Source organism: Podarcis raffonei, chromosome 14 (genome assembly GCF_027172205.1).
Source record: "Podarcis raffonei isolate rPodRaf1 chromosome 14, rPodRaf1.pri, whole genome shotgun sequence".
Classification (NCBI taxonomy): domain Eukaryota; kingdom Metazoa; phylum Chordata; class Lepidosauria; order Squamata; family Lacertidae; genus Podarcis; species Podarcis raffonei.
Genome location: NC_070615.1, coordinates 11,370,001 through 11,390,126, shown reverse-complemented (window position 1 = coordinate 11,390,126; position 20,126 = coordinate 11,370,001). Strand labels below are relative to the sequence as shown.

The window sequence follows — 20,126 nt, the reverse complement described above, 5'->3', positions numbered from 1 at the left end:
TATGGGATGCTAGTGTAGATTCGTATAGAGTTAACGGAAGAAAATCTGAAAGGAGACTCAATGAAGGGGGAAAGGGGAGAATGATATGAGATGGCGCAGCAAGTACAAACTTGGCAATGGTATTTGAATTATTAATCTGAAAAGCTCTGTGATCACGCCTGGGGAAATGGTACAACAGTGTTCCTTAGGCATCAGTGTTAATTGAGACAGCAGATGGGAAGATATTGCTGATTTTTTGTTAATGTGCCCATTACGATACTTTTCCACCGAACTTAACAGAGATAAGCGACATGCTTTGTCTGTTAATTATTAGAGTGCCGTGAAACATATTTACCAAATTAGCCGTAATCTGCAAATTTGCAAAGACCTTATTCCTCATATATTTGCCCCTGTCATCTGGAATGTTGGGCTGAATGCTGCAATGAATGTGAACTAAGTGTCAGGGAGGCCTCTTTGCACATTCAATTCAGACAAATGAACTGAGCAATTATCCGTTTTCTCTAAACGGCCCTGGAAAGCGAGTGCTGTGAAATGTGATGGCTTGGTCATTAGCTTTTGTGTTTGCAGATATTTTCACAGTATGCTGATCTGAATATACAAATTGAAGCTGCATTCACCTGTCATGGTAAGCCAGACTGTGGCTTACAGAAACTGTGCAGGTGTGCTCTAAAGAGGAGTTTGTAGGGCCAGATTTAGGTTTGATGAGGCCCTAAGCTACTGAAGGTAATGGGGCCCTTTATATGTCCAGCTGTCCTTTGTCAACAACAAATTGTCACTGTTTTTTGTGTTGAATATATGCTATATATAAACCACAGCGAATAGGGCTTGCCGATCAGAAGGTAGGCAGTTCAAATCCCCACGACAGGGTGAGCTCCTGTTGTTCAGTCCCACTTCCTGCCCACCTAAGCAGTTCGAAAGCACGTCAAAGTGCAAGTAGATAAATAGGTATCGCTCCGGCGGGAAGGTAAACAGTGTTTCCGTGCACTGCTCTGGCTCGCCAGAAGCGGCTTAGTTATGCTGGCCACATAACCCGGAAAAACTGTCTGCGGACAAACACCGGCTCCCTCGGCCTACAGAGCAAGATGAGCGCCGCAACCCCAGAGTCGTCCGCGACTGGACCTAACGGGTCAGGGGTACCTTTACCTATATGCTATATGGTAATTTATGGACCTAATAGGTATCTAAAGCCATTTGCAAATGCAGAATGTAGGCACCCTATATACAGAAATGAGCAAACCAGTGATATTTTAGGGAGCAGGCTAGCAGGCGGGGCCCATTACTTACATCATAGGAGCCTACAAAACACAAAACACTGTTGCTGTATGTAGGTTTTATTTTGTTTTTTATCTTATATTTTGGAAATGTACATCCAGCTTTTTTCCCTTTAATTTTTTTTGGGGCCCCCAAGAGAGTGGGGCCCTAAACTATAGCTTGTTTAGCTTATACATAAATCTGGCCCTGCCTCTCCTCCACCCCAGCCCTTTCAGCACAACACATCACAACTGCTAAGTCCAGGTTTGACTTAGTGTATCATCTGAACCTGGGGTCCTGAATAAAGTCTCTATCCCTCAACCATCGGGCAAAATTAGGCTACAGGGTGTGGTTAAGGAGGAGAGGCATAACCACCATCTCAGGTTTGGACCACAGTTGAAGTCTGGCTTCGCTGCCACACTGTGCTGTGCTAAAAGAACTGGGGACTTCTAGAGACTCTAGGAAACCTTCGCAAAAACTTCGTTAAACCCTCCGTTGGCAATGAAAACGTTGTGTTTACTGGGAGAACCTGACACCGAGGAGGCTTGCTGCATGAATCCTTTCTTGTGTTCCAGATTACGATCTTTCTAAACTGCGGGACTTCATCGACCAGCAAGCCGACGCTTACGTAGACAAGGGTATCCTGGATAAAGAAGAGGCAGACGTGATCAAACGTATCTATGGCAGCCTGTAAAGAGCAGAAAAGGGGACGTCTCTTGAAGCTGTAGGGGATTCTAGTCGAGCTTCACCCACACCTAGTACAACCTCCTTTCTCCCTGCCCTCGCCTCTCACCCCAAGATTATTAGAAAGTATTCTCTCTGCGTTGTACTGAATTTCTTCCGGTTGAAAAACCTTGGTTCACAACCCACTATGACTGCATCTTCATGTTTCCCTGCGCATCAACCATTCCACTTAAGGCAGGGGTTTTTTGCTGCCCACTTTCTAGTCAACAGGGTAAAATGCTGGCATCATGTTGTTGCCGTTAGCCTAATTTTTGACATCCTCTAGGGAAGGCGGATGCTTTTGGAGAATATCTCTTCCCCCTCACGCCCAGCATCTGCCAACTTGTTCCACCATTCAGCGGCTTTGTAGAGATGTCAATCTGTGCATTTGCAAAGGGCATTATGAGGATGAGAATGATGCAACTAAATATTAAGAAATCTCACATTCGGGTTCCCATTTGTTGTTCCTATTATTTGGTGTCAAAGATGGTCCCGTTTGAATTCGTATGTCGCCATTTCCTCGCTGTTTGGTGCATTCTGTATTGTGTCCCTGTCTGTGTGCCACTGAGTAGCTGCTACATGTTCGAAACACTGCATCAAGCCTTTAAAGTAGATCTTACAGGGAGAAGGAGCTGTTTTGTCACGGCATTGCTATGGTCAGGTACACCAGCAATGTTGTCATTAACACACCTTCATAGTTCTTTAATAAGTGTTATTTCTCTGCATGTATAAAGAATGGAATTCTTGATGTGAGTAGCCTAATGGCACATGTAAATAGCTGTTAATTTATGAGGAGGAGGAGGAGGAGAAATTTAAAGACAAAGCATTTGAGGAGCCTAGAATTAGAAGTGTACTTCGGATGAGAGGTTTCAATATCAATATAGGTTGCTCATCACTTCTGCCAGTCAGACCATGCAAAGTTTTGAACTTTTGGCCTGCATCAAAGGAAATTGCTGTTATACCCTCAAGCTTGTTGGAGACTGAATGGCCATTTAGCACAATGGACAGTATCCAGTGTTAGTCCTACTCAGAGGAGACCCACTGAAGTTAATAGGCATGGCTAACTCTTATTTGTTAAGTTCTGTGGGTCTACTTCATCGTTGCCCAAACTTGGCCCTCCAGCTGTTTTGGGACTACAATTCCCATCATCCCTGACCACTGGTCCTGCTAGCTTGGAATGATGGGAGTTGTAGTCCAAAAACAGCTGGAGACCCATGTTTGGGAAACCCTGGTCAAGTTGAACGCAACCCAGTGTTTTCCACATGTCTAAGAGATGAAGCATACTTTTATCAGGTCTATATCCCTCTTACACCTAAGCAGATACAGGTATGCAGTGTCTGGGAAGCATGTCTTTTTAAATAAATAAAGCTTAAATGAATTTTGAACGTGCCTCCAAATCGCCCTAAGCATGCCTGTTTCCAATGGCACATGCAAAGAGACAATGATCAGCTTCATCAGCGGACAGGCTATTCTGCTGCTGCTGCCTCAGGAATCAGCAATATCAAAAGCAACACAATGGCCAGAAACAATTACAATGTGAAAAACTTTGTGGAATAATTCAAAACATCAAAACTGGAACAGTGCTCATGTGATTATGTAGTCACTGATCACATGAGCACTGTTCCAGAGTATTTTTCATTCTCATGTATATTATATCTATTCGAAAAAAGATTGGTTAATGAAGAAATTACATATCTTTCTACTTACGAGTGTTGAACTAATTGGCTGATGAAGAATTCAACGAAACAGTAGTTGTTATCCGGAAACACTGTTCAGCAGAGTTCAGAGTTGGACATCAGAATTGGACATTTGCTGATTATACAAAGCTTCACAGCTTGCTCTCCACCAGGTAAAGTCTGGCACCATGATTCATTTAAGGACTTTCAGAGACTTCAGTTTGTTAGTTTTTGATTTTTTGAATTATTCCACAAAGTTTTTCAGATTGTAATTGTTTCTGGCCATTGTGTTGCTTTTGATATTGCTGACTCATATTTTGCAACACAGGGGTTGGTTGGTTTGTTTACTCATTGCTGCCTCAGGAATAGCTGAATGATCCAATCACATATCCTGAATTGTTGTGACAGAATAATCTGCCCTTTCAGAAGCAGAGATTGGCTGGGGAGGAAAGCTATGACCAGAGCTGGATATCATGCAGAGTTGCAACAGGCAGCCTCTTTTGCAGATGGGGATTTGGAGTGCAGGGGGGACTTTCATGATTTCACTACTTACCGGTAACTTCTTGTTTTGGTTCTACTGTGGTATGTTGTGGCACACAGCTTTGGGGAACAGCTGATTTACCATAATCATGACTGTAAAAAGTTGGAAGGAGAAACAACAATGCAATAATAAAACAATAGCTTTCCAGTTGCACAAGGGAAATGGCTTGATGAGTATTAAAAGAGAGAAGAAATAAGTGAGAAAAGAAATAAACATTCCCCCCACCATGAGGAAAGGTTACAATATCTGGGGCTTTGGAGTTCAGAAAAAAATGTGAATAAGGCAGGACGTGATAGAAGTAAATAAGATTCAGGTAGGTAGCTGTGTTGGTCTGATGCAGTCAAAATCAATTTAAAAATTTTAAAAAAAGTCCAGTAGCACCTTAGAGACCAACTAAGTTTGTTCTGGGTATAAGCTTCCGTATCTGAAGGTATCTGAAGAAGTGTGCATACACATGAAAGCTTATACCCAGAAAAAACTTAGAAGTAAATAAGATTAGACATTGTGTGTAGAAAGCAGAATAGAGACATTATCCCTCTCTCCTTATATAATAATAGAAGCTATGGGGCATTGAGTGAAGCTGAATGTTTGAAGAATCGGGGCAGACAAAAGAAAATACTGTATTTTTTGCTCTATAAGATGCACCAGACCACAAGACGCACCTAGTTTTTGGAGGAGGAAAACAAGAAAAAAAATATTCTGAATCTCAGAAGCCAGAACAGCAAGAGGGATCGCTGCGCAGTGAAAGCAGCAATCCCTCTTGCTGTTCTGGCTTCTGGGATAGCTGCGCAGCCTCCATTCACTCCATAAGACGCACACCCATTTCCCCTTACTTTTTAGAATGGAAAAAGTGAGTCTTATAGAGCAAAAAATACGGTATTTATTCACCCAGTCCAGGGTTAGGGTTACCATTCCCTTATCTAGGAGTGCCTAAACATTCCTCTGTAGGAAAAATACAGCTTACATTTCCCCCACCTCTGCCTCCCTAAATCATACGCAGAACTAGGACCTGCAGCGATTCCCCTGTTTTAGAAGAGAAAGTTGCCACACATTTTAAAGCCTTTCTGGGATTGTTGCAGCTATGAGTAGAATTCTGGCGACTACTTTAGTTGTGTAGTGGTTTGCATGTGCTAGACACTGTGCAGACCACACATGTGGAGCTTCAAAGAGGACTTACTGTGTCTGGAAAGAAAAAAGGAATAGAGAAAAGTGGGTGGGGGGATTAGATCTGTGTGACCCATGTGTGGTTTATTAACAAAAGAATTGGCTGGATGCCTGGCTTCAAAACATGGGGCTTAACACACTCCCCAGCGGAGTTTAAAACAGTCACAGAGTTAAGCAGTAGTAATAGCATGGGAACATAGGTTGTTTTCATATCCCATTTCGTCTGCTTGCTGTGCTTGCCCCTCTCTCTATCCCTACAGACTACACACTTAAGTAAGGTTAAAATACTTACCAAATCAAAAGTTCTGATTCATGTGTTGTTCCATGCGACCGCAAGGAGAACACAAGCGGAATACTCCTGGGTACAAAATACAGAAAGGTGGTTTCAAGCAAGCAGTCTGAGGTTGGATTACATGGTGCAAAGAGAGTGAGAGAAGAGAAGGAGGAGGTGAGATGGTGTGGTCTGAGTCTAGGAATAGACCTCTCTGACCTTAACTCCTTCATGCATTAACTAGCACTCATTCATAGTTACGGCTGACTGCAATTTCCCACTAAAAGAGCAGCTAGGTGGCAATGGTCAGATGACAGTGTGGCTGGGGTTGCTGAAAAAGTTAATTTTGAGAAGATATATAAAAGGAGTAGGGAGTAGCATGCCAAAGAGGGAGAGGAATGTGTCTCAGATACAGGAGGTGTAAGAGGCTCCCCATTTTAACCAAAGATAGATGTGCGTAGGAGCCGGAGTGGTGACAAACAAGCTTTTGCATAATGGGCAGAAAAGAAAGGAGCCTAATTTTGAGTTTAGCAGAGGGAGGTGATAGGGCAGAAATAAGAGTGGGTTTTAAAGAGAAGGATGTGGGATGACGAACTCGATTGCAGATAGCTATAGGGCATCACTTGAAAGATTTAAGGATGTGATAGGAGGAGGTGGCATTAACCACAGGATGCTAGATGCAGGTAATAGTTTCACTAGTCCTATAGAAAGAAACCGATCTAGCCTGGAGGTGCTGGAAGCAAGAAGCAGAATTTGCTTGCATTTTAGGGGTAGAGATGACCCCAGGCTTTCTTTCCAACAAGAGAATTAGAGATGTGTTAGAGAATTAGCAAGACTTGTGCTAGCAAAGCAGATTTGCAAGTCCTTAGCGTGAAGGTTGTAGCAGAAGCTGTCAAGATGCAGAGAAGTTGTGTGCAGAGGAGGGGGAACAGAGGGATAAAAAGGCAAAGTTCTTTGTGGTTCCTACTAAGGAATAGAGAAAGAGGAGAAAGTAGAATCATCCAACATAAAGACCGGTGGAAAACACAAAATGGGGCTCCATGTATGACGCTTCCTAGATTTGTCAGCCCAGTTGTGTGGAATGGATCCATCCCTGACCTAGCAACTTGCAAGAGCTGGCAGGAAATGGTCCATGTCATTGTTCTGACACACACTGGAGCACAGGAAGCTGCCTTGTCCTGAGTCAGACCATCCAGTTCAGTATTGTCTACTCTGACTGGCAGCAGCCCTCCCTGGAGACACCTGGGACTGAACCTGGGACCTTCTCCATGCAAGGAAAATACTCTACCACTGGGCATAGTTAACAAGGAGACCACTAAGTGACTTAGCACTGCATTGGATACAACCCAGTGTCTTTTTAATGGCGAGGGAACGTTGCACCAACAACGGCAGGTTCATAGAATCATAGAGTTGGAAGAGACCACAAGGGCCATCGAGTCCAACCCCCTGCCAAGCAGGAAACACCATCAGAGCACTCCTGACATATGGTTCATTTCCCTCTGCTTTTGTTCGGTGCACGGGCTCAGTCAGGCTGCATCAAACGCAACGGCTTTTCATGGCGTGAGATGACGATGCAAAGAGGAGGCAGCCTCACCCATCACCCTGCACTGCAGAAGGGCTGTGGCTTGCGCTAAAAGGCGGCCAAAGTGAGCCATTTCGGTCATCACGGTTAGCGCTGCAGATGCCCCATATGGTACCCTGACAATTGGAGGCTTTTGCTATCACAGCATTTTAGTAGCAATTTTCAGACCACAGCTTGCAAGCGTTTTCTCTTATCACCTCCATGGAATGAAGTATCCTGTACATCTCCAGTTGTAATCCCACGCAGCACCATTCATATTTATTTTTAACATTCAAAGTATCTTTTAGAATTTAGGTATTTTGAGGTGTCTTCACTATTTAAGACCATGGCTGACGGGCAAATGTAACAGAAGTATACTACATTCACAATACACTTTTCTAATACAATCCTGTTTCTGATACTGTACTTTATTAAATGCTTTACTACAAGATACATTGGCGCAGGTTTTTGTTTTCTTCTTTTTCACGCATTGCCTCTCTGAAGGCTATGATCCTGTACTGTGGGAATTATTCTAGACGTCTATGAACATGCATTGGGGGTGGAGAGAAATCTCTGCCATTTGAGCCAATTTTTTTGTGAGACCCACATTTTGTGACGCAAAACCTATTTGAAACCTATTCCGACTGATTTCAGAAAGGCTGGATCAGGTGCCAGTAAGAACAGAAAGGCTATATCCAAGGATCTGTACAAATTCTGGAAACTCTGATTTGTAGCCAATGCTACTCCTGCTTAAAATAGATCCATTTAAAGTGATGGACATAACTAACTTGGGTCCCTTAATTTAAATGGGCCGGCTATGAGCTGAATGCAGTTGTCTACAATAGTATGTCTGTCTCCCAGAAATCATCATTCTGACAAGGAAGAGTTCAGAATCTTTTATTTCAGAAGTCTGCCCAAACCCACACCTGCCACTTAAAAAACGTGGGTGGTGCTGTGGTCTAAACCACTGAACATCTTGGGCTTGCTGCACTGGTTCGAATCCCTGGGACCGGGTGAGCTCCCATTGCTTTGTCCCAGCTCCTGCCAACCTAGCAATTCAAAAGCATGCCAGCGCAAGTAGATAAATAGGTACCATTGCATCGGGAAGGTAAATGGCATTTCTGTGTGCTCTGGTTTCCGTCACGGTGTCTCGTTGCATAAAAGTGGTTTAGTCCTGCTGGCCACATGACCCGGAAAGCTGTCTGTGGACAAACGCCAGCTCCCTTGGCCTGAAAGCGAGATGAGCGCTGCAACCCCATAGTTGCCTTTGACTGGACTTACCCATCCAGGGGTCCTTTACCTTTTTTTTCTTTTACTTACAAAACCTGCGGAAAAGACATACTATTTCAGAACATAGACTGCTGGAGGAGGCCAGTGGCTAATCTAATCTAGCATCCTGTTCTCAGTGGCCAACCAGATACCTCTGGAAAACCTGCAAGCTCCACTCCTGTGGTTTTCAACAACTGGTGTTCAGATACATGACTGTCTCCGTCCACGAGTGCCTTCGATGGCACTCTGCTTCATGAATTTCTCTAGATATGCATGTGAAAGTATTTTAAACACGTTTCCAGAGGTTAAAACAAACACAAAAGATGTCGTTCACCCATTACTTTGGGCACTAGGATAATTGTTCTCTTCAAGCTGCATGGTGTTATGAGATGCAAGTAAGTGCATCTCATAACACCCCTGGTAAGTGCAAAACAATTCCACTGGAGGTTTCTCTTTCAAAGAAAGTGAAGAAGTGTTGACAGGAAATCTATAGGGAGAACTTAAAGCGGATTCATTTCACTCCAACGTCAATCCTTATGGCAACAGCTTTCACTGGGCTTGAATAAAAAGGAGCGGGGGGGGCAGGGATATCTGAAATGAAAACCTTAGAACTTTGCAGTTGCTTTTCAAAACAGACCTCAAGGCTGCTGTGAGACACTGAATGGCTGTGTTCCATCGAAGAATAGAAGTACTGCACTTGATTTTAAATAGGGACATATATTAATCAATTAATTGCATTTATATCCCACTCTTCTTCCCAGGGCAGCAAAGACTAACTGGTAAAACAATTAAAATACCGAAAAACAATTCCAATACAGATGCAGACTGGGAAAGCTCTCTCCTTAAAAGGCATGTTGAAAGAGGGTATGTTTGCTGACATCTATCTGTCTCAGGAGACAATGGAGGATTGTGCCTTTGAGGGTGAAGTCAAGACTGCAGCAAGCACCTGCTGTGGCAGTAGAGACTGATACAGGAGAAACATGCTTTGTTGCAGCTGGGGCAGATGAAGGCATCTGGTTGTGCTGCTGCAGATGCACCATGGTGTTTATTCTCTCTGTGCCTGTCTAATATTTGACAGGAGGCAATTCCAAAGGGTAGGTGCCACAACACTGAAGGCCAGATTCCTATATTGTGCAGAACAGACCAGATAAGACAGTGTCTGTAGGAGGCCCTTGCCTGCAGAGCACAGTGATCAAATTTATATATAAGGGGTGAGATGATCTTTCAGAATCCTGATCACATGGATGTATTGTAAAAGGATGAGACAAGCCTTGAATTACGTGCCCACCAAGGTCCTTATAATTTGTATACATAGTAGTTCCAGACACAAGCAAATGTTGAGACTTCTATCCATCTTTCCAGTGCCGGTGCAATGAACCGCTGGTAATAGATGGGGCAGAATCTTGCCACCTGAGGTTCCCCAACCCTGACATATACAATAGCATCCTCATTCATTTTCCACAACAAAGATATTAAATTTCTTTCAGTTTTTCAGAAAGCATAAAGAATAAAAAAGCATAATCAACAGATTCATTTTTCTTTATGGTCATAAAATGAATGTATTTAAAATAAAGTTGCAGTAGTTAGAAAAAAAGTCACACACCTTGACAGCTTTGGAAATTTTAATACACTCAAATGAAACAGAAAAGCATATTTTTGAAATGTATTTGCAAAGCACCAGACATTCTGTATTTTCTATACAGATAGGCTGAAAAACAAAGACAGTTCACTTTCTTAAAGTGCATTTTGCATTTATTACATGAAAACTACATATATCTGCACACAAGTATCTGTTTCGAACATTACCCTGACACAAAGAAAAATACATTTTTACCAAGGTTCTTCCCTTTGTTTAAAAAAGTCTCCGAGCAAGGTATTGTGCCATACATACTTTAAAATCTCAACTGATTTCCAAAACAGTTAAAACTGGTTCATTTTAAGAACAAATATCTTTCTATACATATTTTTATATCTGTATAAAGACACATGTACACACACATGGAGAAAAAAATATTCAGAGCGGTAGCTGTCAGCTCCGATATGCACAAAATCTGCATGACAGGCTTATCTATCTCAAGGCTCCATAATAATGACTTTCATCATAAATACTTAATCTTCCTTACACTTTATCTTAGAAGTATATACAGCTGTTTCCTAACGATCCTGATTCAGAGTTGTCTCAGGGATATATTTTCATAGCAGAAATACAAAGGCAATTACTAGTTTTGGAAGGATCACTTCCTTTATTAATGTATAGTAAAAGGACGTTGGCCTGCAGAAGGCGAAGGTCAAATAATTGTAGTGCAAGTATAGTTAGTGGAATTACCTATATACGACTTGTCACAAGTACACGATAATAAATCAATCCAAAAGGTTTGCTTTTGAATCCTCAGATATTTAGTTCTTTAAGAACAGTTTTGATTCCAGCTCTTCAGTCACCTTCTACTGCTGCTGATAAGAAGAAGTTGCATAGGAGTTTTCCTCATCGTCCTCCCTGTTGAGAAAAAAGGAAGCTTGTGAAAATGTTTCCAGGTGCTTATAAAATTTACTCCACAAAGTAAAGCATTTAAGGAATGTAGCAGAATGGTCATTCCTTGTAGGAAATCTTCACAATTTTCGAGCAGCAATGTATCAAGCGAGCCCACAAGCATTTTGTATACAGTGAGAAGTCTACAGTCGTACCTTAGTTCTTGAACGCTATCCATTCTGGAAGTCCGTTTGACTTCCGAAAACAAAGTTGTGGCTTCCGATTGGCTGCAGGAGCTTTCTGCACTCAATTGGATGTCACGTCAGACGTTCAGCTTCCAAAAAAAGTTCACAAACCACAACACTTACTTCCGGGTTTGCGGTGTTCAGGAGCCAAAACGTTCGAGTTACAAGGCGTTCGAGAACCAAGGTACGACTTTATATGTTGACTACGTAAAATGAAATAAATTATAATCCCTGCCCTCAGGCTTACAATCTACAAAAACATACCACAAAAGGAAAAAAATAGATCAATAGCAAATAAGAAATATGCAGATGCAAGTACAACTTCTTAGTTACAAGTTTTTCTAACGACAAGCTGGGGTGAAAAAGTTCCAGGACAGATGGCAAAAGTTGCTAGTCTCTCAGCTGCACTTATGGCATGGGCTTGCAACCTTTCTATTTGTTGCAGCCTTAAGTAGTGACTGCTTCTGGGCAGCAGTTCTTGATACTTTGCACAATTTATTATGGCTTTGCTAATCATGGCAGTGGCAAGGACAATTAAGTCCTTCCTACAATATTTGAAATCATATTCAGCTACGTCAGGAAACTGAATTCTGCTCCCACTTCTACAATCTGGCTATTTCTATGCTCCCAATGGTCCCATGGAATTATGGCATACATATACCCTGCGTTTATTAAGAAAACAGCAAAACATATCACAAAAGGAAGATGGTTTGGGCCAACAAATACAATTAAATAAAATTAAAAGAATAAAATTAAGTATCTTTCAGTGTCCTATCGAGCAGAACAAATGTCATTTTTAGAACTATAATTCAAACTTAGCCACCTGCCAAATGGACTGTATCATAGAAGGATGGGGGGGGGATTGCATTTGTCAAAGGAATTGAACTAAATTATTGCAACCTTTCCACAAAGAGTATTTTGTTTTACTAAAAGAATTTCTAAAAATAAGTTAAATGCATTCCTTTAATTTTTATCAAAATAAAAAAGGCAAAAGTAAAATACAAAGGCACAGAAGAAATAGAAGAACTGCTGCCCTGAGCAATGAAATAATTACTGTGCATTAACAAAAGGTCAAGAATGAATGAGGCCATAGAGATGCTTGCAAAAATCTGCAATGCTACACTCTGCAGTGGGAGGGAAAGGAAAAGGGAGGGCGAGCCCTGTCATCCCCCTGAGAAGGGAAGAAAAGGGTGAAAAGTTTGCTCCTGGCCTTGTTGGTGTGCACGTTGTATTGGTGCAACTGGCAGCTTTTCAGTAGTGGCACCCACCCTGTGGAATATTCTCCAATCAGACGTCAAACAGATAGTCAACTATACAACTTTCCGAAGACATCTGAAGTTAGAACTGTATATGGATTTTTTAAAATGTTTGTTATTTTTATTATGCTGGAAGCCACCCAGAGTGGTTGGGGCAACCCAGTCAAATGGGCAGGGTATAAATAAATTATGATGATGATGATGGCTGCTACAATTATCTTAACTGTTTTTACTTTGTGTGGGTTTCTTCTTGTCTTTTTTATTGAAGGAGGTGAAATGTGCCTGGAAGGAGAGGAGCTGGGAGAGCAGAGGGGCAATCACAGTAGTTCAGGGCAGGGGGAGGTTTGGTGCGGGAAAAGACACAGCACAGGCAATTAGTGACTGTGCTGTGTGCCAGCCCTCAGGTCTGCTGTGGCTGCTGATGTTGAATGGTGGGTTGATTCTGAACAAGTTCTCCCTCATCCATGATCTGATTGTGAATGAGGAGGCCAATCTCATTACAGTGGTACCTCTGGTTACGTACGTAATTCGTCCCGGAGGTCCTTTCTTAACCTGAAACTGTTCTTAACCTGAAGCACCACTTTAGATAATGGGGCGTCCCGCTGCCGCCACGCTGCTGCTGCGTGATTTTTGTCCTCATCCTGAAGCAAAGTTCTTAACCCAAAGTACTATTTCTGGGTTAGCAGAGTCTGTAACCTGAAGCATATGTAACCCGAGGTACTACTGTACTGAGACGAGGGCAGAGCAGGAAGATTAAACTCTGGTCAGGTCTTTGGTTTTTTGTATTTTTGCTTTTCTCAAAGTTTTTAAAAACAGAATTACTTCAGTTCTCTAGGTATGTGTGTGTAAAATTTCAGCCACTGAGCTGATCAAAGTATCTGAAATCTGCCTAACCAAATCTGTAACACAGAAGCTCAAATACTAGAATTTCCTGAAATTTCTCGAAATTTTCAGGAAAAATTGTAAACCCTTTCCAACGGTACTGTGCTTTAGTGGGTAACTCTCTGTTTTGTATGCTACTGTTCTAAGTATTATCCGCATCAAGCCCTCAAAATGTGTTTAAATAAGCAGGCAGTTTTCTTTTTTCTTTACCTGTTATCTTCAGGTTTTAGTTTCCGAGCTGCCTGCTTGGACATCTTAATCTGCAAGTCCAGTCTATGTAGAAAATCTTTGGCAGATAATTCTTCAGGTGGAGGGAGCTGATTGTCAGGCTCTTGAGGACTGGGTGAAGAGTTGTCTTCCTGAACTGTCACTGGTCCATCTTCACAAGAAGAAGGAGTGTCAGCTTCATTCTCTGGAGACTCCAATGAGCTAAGTCCATTAAACAGCAAAGGCTTCTCAGATATAACAGGGATATTCAATGTTTTTCTCAGAAATATACAGTCATTGGTGAACAGTTTATTTGCCCTTTTTATTTGCTCCATCTGAAACAGACACAAAACTATGTTTACTGATTCAAGTAAAGATTGTTTATCAGTTTTCTACAAACAGCTTCATGACACACATTTCCTTCTTAAATGTAATGTCTCAGCAACTTTACCATCTCTTCTTTCAAATATACACTATAAAATATATCTTTCAATAATGAAATTAAATAAAATATGATCCCTTTGGGCATATTCTCTTATTGGTGCCCCATAATAATGTTTCTTGCAAAAAGTAGAAAATAATGCTGCAAAACACAAATTGAATTTAAATACCAGGCAGCCAGGCAAGTTCTCTCTCTCTCATTCAGCAGATTAATGGAACTGGAAGTCATGAACCAGGACACCTAATGCAAAATATTCCATGGAACTTGAAAATTAGGGGTCCCAAGAGCTTATCTGAGTTTCTAGTTGCCAGCCTTGGTGCCTCTTCCAGCACTTGATAGAAACAAGTGTGAAAGAGGGCCTTGTCATCTTATTTACATCCCTTCCACTCTCCTTCATTTGCCAGTTAACTCATCAAGTAATAAACATAAAATATCATATAACTACAGTGACATTAAAGATGGCATAACTGAAGAGCTGTGGCTCTAACTGCACCACACCATCAGCCATCCAAAATTCCCACGATGGTGTTAGGAAAAGCTTATAATTAACAGTCATGGAACTAGACTGAGCGTCAACATGAAGCCCTATGTCCTATTACAGCTGAAATAACTGGTGCCTACCATAGACATGTGAATATTTAAGTTATAGTAAAGGTTTTGGAGACAAACTGTATTTCCAGCTCTAACTACACAAATAAAAAACCCTGAAATTAAATTGCATTTTCTTTTTTATTTCCATAACTGTATGAAACAGTTTTGTGTTTTTGTTTATTGAAACTGGTTTTTATATATTTTTCACTATCAGGCAACAGCTTCTCCATATATGTGAATCATCTCAAGCAGGGTAGTATCAACCAAGAAACACAATCTTTTCTCTGAGGCATTGTTTTCACTATGGGCTAGCAAGAAAATGTAGCAGCCACAGCACAGCTTAATAAATAATGCACATAAAGCTATTACGTAACTCAAGATTTTGTTTCCCTCCTGCTTCTCTAGCACATGGCTCAAGAAATGTAAAACTTCAAAGGAATTTTTAACATCCTGGTTAAAATGACATCTAAATACAAACATGTTAATTTACACCCATCCCTTAAATCCAAATCAGTAGCTTTCTATTAATCATGCTTGTTAATTTCTGCTTTTCTATATAAATATTGAACCATAGGGATGAGATGATGCACTACAAATACAGCACTTTAGGTCATATTGTTATTATGAGTCAATACAGTGGTGCCCAGCAAGATGAAAGCCTCGCAAGACGGAAAACTCGCAAGACGAAAGAGTTTTCCGTTTTTTGAGTTGCTTCGCAAGACGAATTTCCCTATGGGCTTGCTTCGCAAGACGAAAATGTCTTGCAAGTTTGTTTGTTTCCTTTTTCTTAAAACCATTAATACCCAGGGTGCATTGCTTGAAGAGGTGCAGTTGCGACTTGACTTTGAGGAGCAACTCATAGCACGCGGTGTGGTAGCCTTTTTTGAGGTTTTTGAAGACTTTGGTGATTTTTGAAGCTTTCCCAAAACTTCTTTTGCAGCCATTTGGTAAGTTAAACTTTTAAAACTTTTTTTGGGGTTTTTGGATTTTGGGTTGGGGTGTTTGGGATTCTAGGACTTGGTGTTGGGGAGGGGTTTGCAAGAATCTGGAAGCTTGTGTGTTTTTTTCTGCATTTTTATGATTTTTTGTGACCATTGGGCCACTCTGCTGTTGTTTAAAAAAAAGATTTCTGGGTTTGGATTTCTGTGTGGTGGGTGGCTGGGGGGGTCAGGGAATTGTTGAGAAGGGGTTTGCAAGAATCTGGAAGCTTGTGTGTTTTTTTCTGCATTTTTATGATTTTTTGTGACCATTGGGCCACTCTGCTGTTGTTAAAAAAAAGATTTCTGGGTTTGGATTTCTGTGTGGTGGGTGGCTGGGGAGTCAAGGAAATGTTTTTGAAGGTTTGGTGTGTTTTCTTGGATTTCTTTGCAGTACAGTATGTACACTTTGGTGATTTTTAAATGCTTTTCTGTCATGTTTAGAAACTTAAATTATTGTTCCTTCAATTTTTGAAATGCTCTTTACAGTATGTGTGACTTTAAAGAGCACTTAATAAACTCTTTTTGTACCAAATTTGGCTTTGTTTGGACTTTTTTTGACCATAGGAACGCATTAATTGATTTTCAATGCATTCCTATGGGAAACCGTGCTTCGCAAGACGAAAAACTCGCAAGAAGAAAAAACTCGCGGAACGAATTAATTTCGTCTTGCGAGGCACCACTGTACTGGGGACCAGGGACTGAGAAATCATCATAGGTACTAGAATCCAGCACCTGGCTCCATGAGATGCTATCCTGTCATGAGAAAGTTCATCCCACTGTACCAACATGAGCTATCCTCCTGTTTTTATAATCTTTCAATACCTGAGCTCTGCAATCTTCTATATAATTGCTATATAAATCTGTTATAAAATTGCAAACTGTTATTAACTATGAACAAAGCACACCTCCTTCTTATCTTACTAAGACAGAAGATCCAAAACTAGAAGCCTTTGCTTTAGAAAGTTCTAGGCCCATAGTTATCTCTAAACAAAGTCCCTTGCGCAATGAGTTTTAATGAACCAACATTTTACATCAGTGAGGGGAACTTTTCTTTCTTCAAGGGTCACATTGCCTCATAGCAAATGTTTAGAAGCTGCATGCCGAAAGTGGGTGGGATCTGAGGCAGAAGTGGACAGGGTTATTGCTGTAACATCCGTCTCCCACTATGCAAAACACGGTTTGCTTCTTAGGATGACATTTTTGGCAGGAGGCTGGTGAGCTAGTTCCTAGCTCTTTTATTAAATGGTTCATTGTCCTGCTGTATGCCATGTAACAGGTAAATGAGTGCACTTATGTGTGTAACTTGACTTTCTCATTTCAGTAAAAATAGCAAATATATAATTAAATATAGGGAAAGGTAAAGGGACCCCTGACCATTAGGTCCAGTAGGATGAATGCTTATTTCATAAATATGCTTTAGTAGTTAGCTTAGCATATGCAATACAGTGGTACTTCGGGTTAAGTACTTAATTCGTTCCGGAGGTCTGTTCTTAACCTGAAACTGTTCTTAACCTGAAGCACCACTTTAGCTAATGGGGCCTCCTGCTGCCACTGTGCCGCTGGAGATGATTTCTGTTCTCATCCTGAAGCGAAGTTCTTAACCTGAAGCACAATTTTGGGTTAGCAGAGTCTATAACCTGAAGCGTATGTAACCTGAGGTACCACTGTACTATTAGTAACCCATTCCATTACATCAGTAATTGTCTTAGGTCTGATGTATGTTTCCAAGTTTTTCCACCTTCTTCAAGGACAAACCCAGTGTGAATGTTAGTCCAAGAGTTTGCTGTCTCTAGCAACCCATGAGACTAGCTCAGGATCTCCTAAGAAAGGGTGATACAACTCCTGGACTCCTGGTAGCAACACATATTCCAGGAGTTGCACCTAAATCTCCCCAACCACACTGCAGGGGATTCTTGGGATGCACCTTAAACCAGTGTTTCCCAACTGGGGGCCCCCAGGATATTCCAAGGGGGACACAGGTGAAAATCGCGTAAATGGGGGGCGGGTCATAGCACAAGGCTAGGGGGCCACAGAGGGAAGTGAGAAGTGAGGGGCGGAAATCATGGTGTGTGTTTTTTTAAAAAATCCTGATTGGCTGGCTATCCGCAAAAAGTAGCGCTATTTTTTGCCGTGTGCTTTTTCTTGGAGCAGTCCTGGTTTGTTTCCTCTCAGAACCCCCAGATCAGGTAAGTGCAGGGGTGGAGTGGCAATGGGTAGGGCTGGGAGAGCAGGAGCTGCTTGCTGCTGCCACCAGTGCTGGGCCCTGTGGCAGCCTGGGCATGACTCAGCAACACGCAGGGTGCAAGCCACCCCAGCCCCAAATGGATCAGGGCCTTTGGATATTGCCAAGGGGCGCAGGGCCTGTCAACAGCATTGGCCTGGCTCTGCAAGGCACAGAGTGAAATCCACCCCAGCACCCAGCCGAGCGGAGTCGTCTGGTGCTGCTGACTCACCTCTAGTAAATAACTGTCTACTCAGAAGAAAGCCACACTGAGTTCAGTGGGCCTTACTACCAGGTAAGGGTTTGTGGGGCTGTAGTGTTTTATGTAGGTAGCCAGGGCTCCTCTGGATGACAAAATCTTTCTGCACCAGGTCAGTGAGGACCACTTGCTTTTTAAAATTATCCCATATATACAGAACTCCCTGTGAGGCTTTTGGACTGTATCTGTAGGTTTCCCTCTCTATGTCAAATAACTGGGGTCAAATAAGTGTTGCTTACTTTTTATAATACATGGAAGATGAATCTCCCTCAGGAGGTTCTGGACTCTCCTTCTTTGGAGGTTTCTAAGCAGATGTTGGATGGCCATCTGCCATGGATGCTTTAGCTGAGTTTTCTACATTGCAGGGAGTTACAGTAGATGACCATTGGGGTCCCTTTCAGCTCCATGATTCTGTTTTTCTGCTTCAACAATATTTCATTATGTTCCTATCATTTTATGTAATTGTATTTTGTATAAATTATAAAAATATAAATAAAACATGTTGTATTTACAAACATTTAAACAGCTACCTTTCTACCAGTTGGGGGGGGGGATGAGCGTAGCCAGGATTTTTGTTAGGGGAGCAGGCTTTTGTTTGGGGGAACAGAACCTCAGATTTGTACTGATTTGTATTGATTTTTACTTTTGGGGGGAAGCTTCCCCCCTGCCCATGCCCATGGGGGGGGGCACAGGAAGGAAACGAGGTCGGAAGGGGGGGAAGGTTGGGAAATACTTGTTTGTTGCTTTCTGAGATATTGCTTCTAAAATGCATTGTCACCCAAAACAACCACTTCACCTTCTTTTGTATCTGGGTGAATCTTTAAATAATTCATACTAAAAGGAAGACATGCAGCCAAGTCAACTGAATCACAGTTCAGTAAGGTTGGGGAGGTGCAACAGCTGTGTAACAAACATCACCTCTCCTGCTACACACAGAATCCTTCAAGAAAACTTTCTTTACACAGGGCAACATACCTGACCATGTCTTTGTTCTTAAAGCTAGAGGTGCTGGAGCTCAAGTATCTCTGAAAGTCCCTAACCAGTTCCTAAGGTGCTGGCTTTGGTACCTCTTATGATGGTGAAGATACTCTCTTCATGCTGAAAGGTGACCACAGCAGGGGAGCTACACATGAAACATTGACATTTTGTCTGCTGCCCAATTATGTCTTTGGGGGAGGACAGTAGAACAATGTAGAGAACCTGCATTGCATTCAGAAGGTCCCAGGTTCAATCCCAGGCATCTTCAGGTAGAGCTGGAAAAAGCTCCTACCTGAAATCCTGGAGAACAGCTGCCTGTCACAATAGAGATTACTGAGCCTAGATGGACCAATGCACTGAATCAGCATAAGGCACTTCCCTGTGTTCTTACAACTTTAGTGCTAAAGACAGATGTGCTGGAGTTCCAAGCACATCTGTCTAGATTCTAGAAGCTCATCCAGCTCAACATCTGAGGTGCCATCTACAGATATCCATGTGGGGGGGACGGGACATGACAACACCGCACAGATTCAGAGGAAAGCATTTTTCTCACATCAATCACAGATGCCTGAGGGGCAATTTGTAGTGGGAGCCCCTCTACACATATTCAGAGTGAATTGTTCTCCTTTTATCTGTCACAGATGCCTCAGGAGCTATCTGTAATTAATGCAGGTGAAGAAGAGAAGGCAGGCCCTCTATACGTATCACTCAGAGGCCCAAAAAGCTAACTTGGGTTACTGGGCTGCATACCTATTGCACAAGTATTGTCCACATATCAATCTCAAATGCCTAAGGGGCTGAGAGTTATTCGGAGGGGAGATGAAAGGCCCTCTGTACATGCTCAGACAAACATTCTTCTGTCAGTCGCAGATGCCTGGGGCTCAGCACACCCACAAAGAGAAGCACTCTCTTCATATCAAGCACAGGTGCCTGAGGGACCAGCAGAGCCAAAGGGCAGGGGGAGGGGGAGAAAAGCCTTCTGTACATGTTCATAGACTACAGTCATACCTCGAGTTAAATGTGCTTCGGGTTGAGTAAGTTCGAGTTGCGCTCCGCTGCAACCTGGAAGTAACGGAGTGTGTTACTTCCGGGTTTCGCCGCTCGCGCATGCGCAGACACTCAAAATGACGTCACGCGCATGT

At 42.1% G+C, this 20,126-nt stretch overlaps 3 protein-coding genes across 3 annotated transcripts in view; 2 read left to right on the top strand and 1 right to left on the bottom strand.

Annotated features, from left to right (window-relative positions):
- The window catches only part of SCG3 (secretogranin III), a 52,145-nt gene extending 45,342 nt beyond the window's left edge, over window positions 1-6,803 (top strand). Inside the window, exon 12 of the mRNA XM_053365746.1 lies at window positions 1,827-6,803. Within this exon, the coding sequence (XP_053221721.1) occupies window positions 1,827-1,945 (119 nt within the window). The 3' untranslated portion in view covers window positions 1,946-6,803. The remainder of the gene's footprint in view (window positions 1-1,826) is intronic.
- DMXL2 (Dmx like 2) overlaps window positions 1-20,126 on the top strand; it is a 530,204-nt gene that overhangs the window by 422,416 nt on the left and 87,662 nt on the right. The window lies entirely within an intron of this gene.
- Window positions 10,061-20,126, bottom strand: part of LYSMD2 (LysM domain containing 2) — an 11,235-nt gene continuing 1,169 nt past the window's right edge. Inside the window, exons 2-3 of the mRNA XM_053365754.1 lie at window positions 13,517-13,848; window positions 10,061-10,950 (exon numbers count right to left, since the gene is read on the bottom strand). Of these exons, the coding sequence (XP_053221729.1) occupies window positions 10,899-10,950; window positions 13,517-13,848 (384 nt within the window). The 3' untranslated portion in view covers window positions 10,061-10,898. The remainder of the gene's footprint in view (window positions 10,951-13,516; window positions 13,849-20,126) is intronic.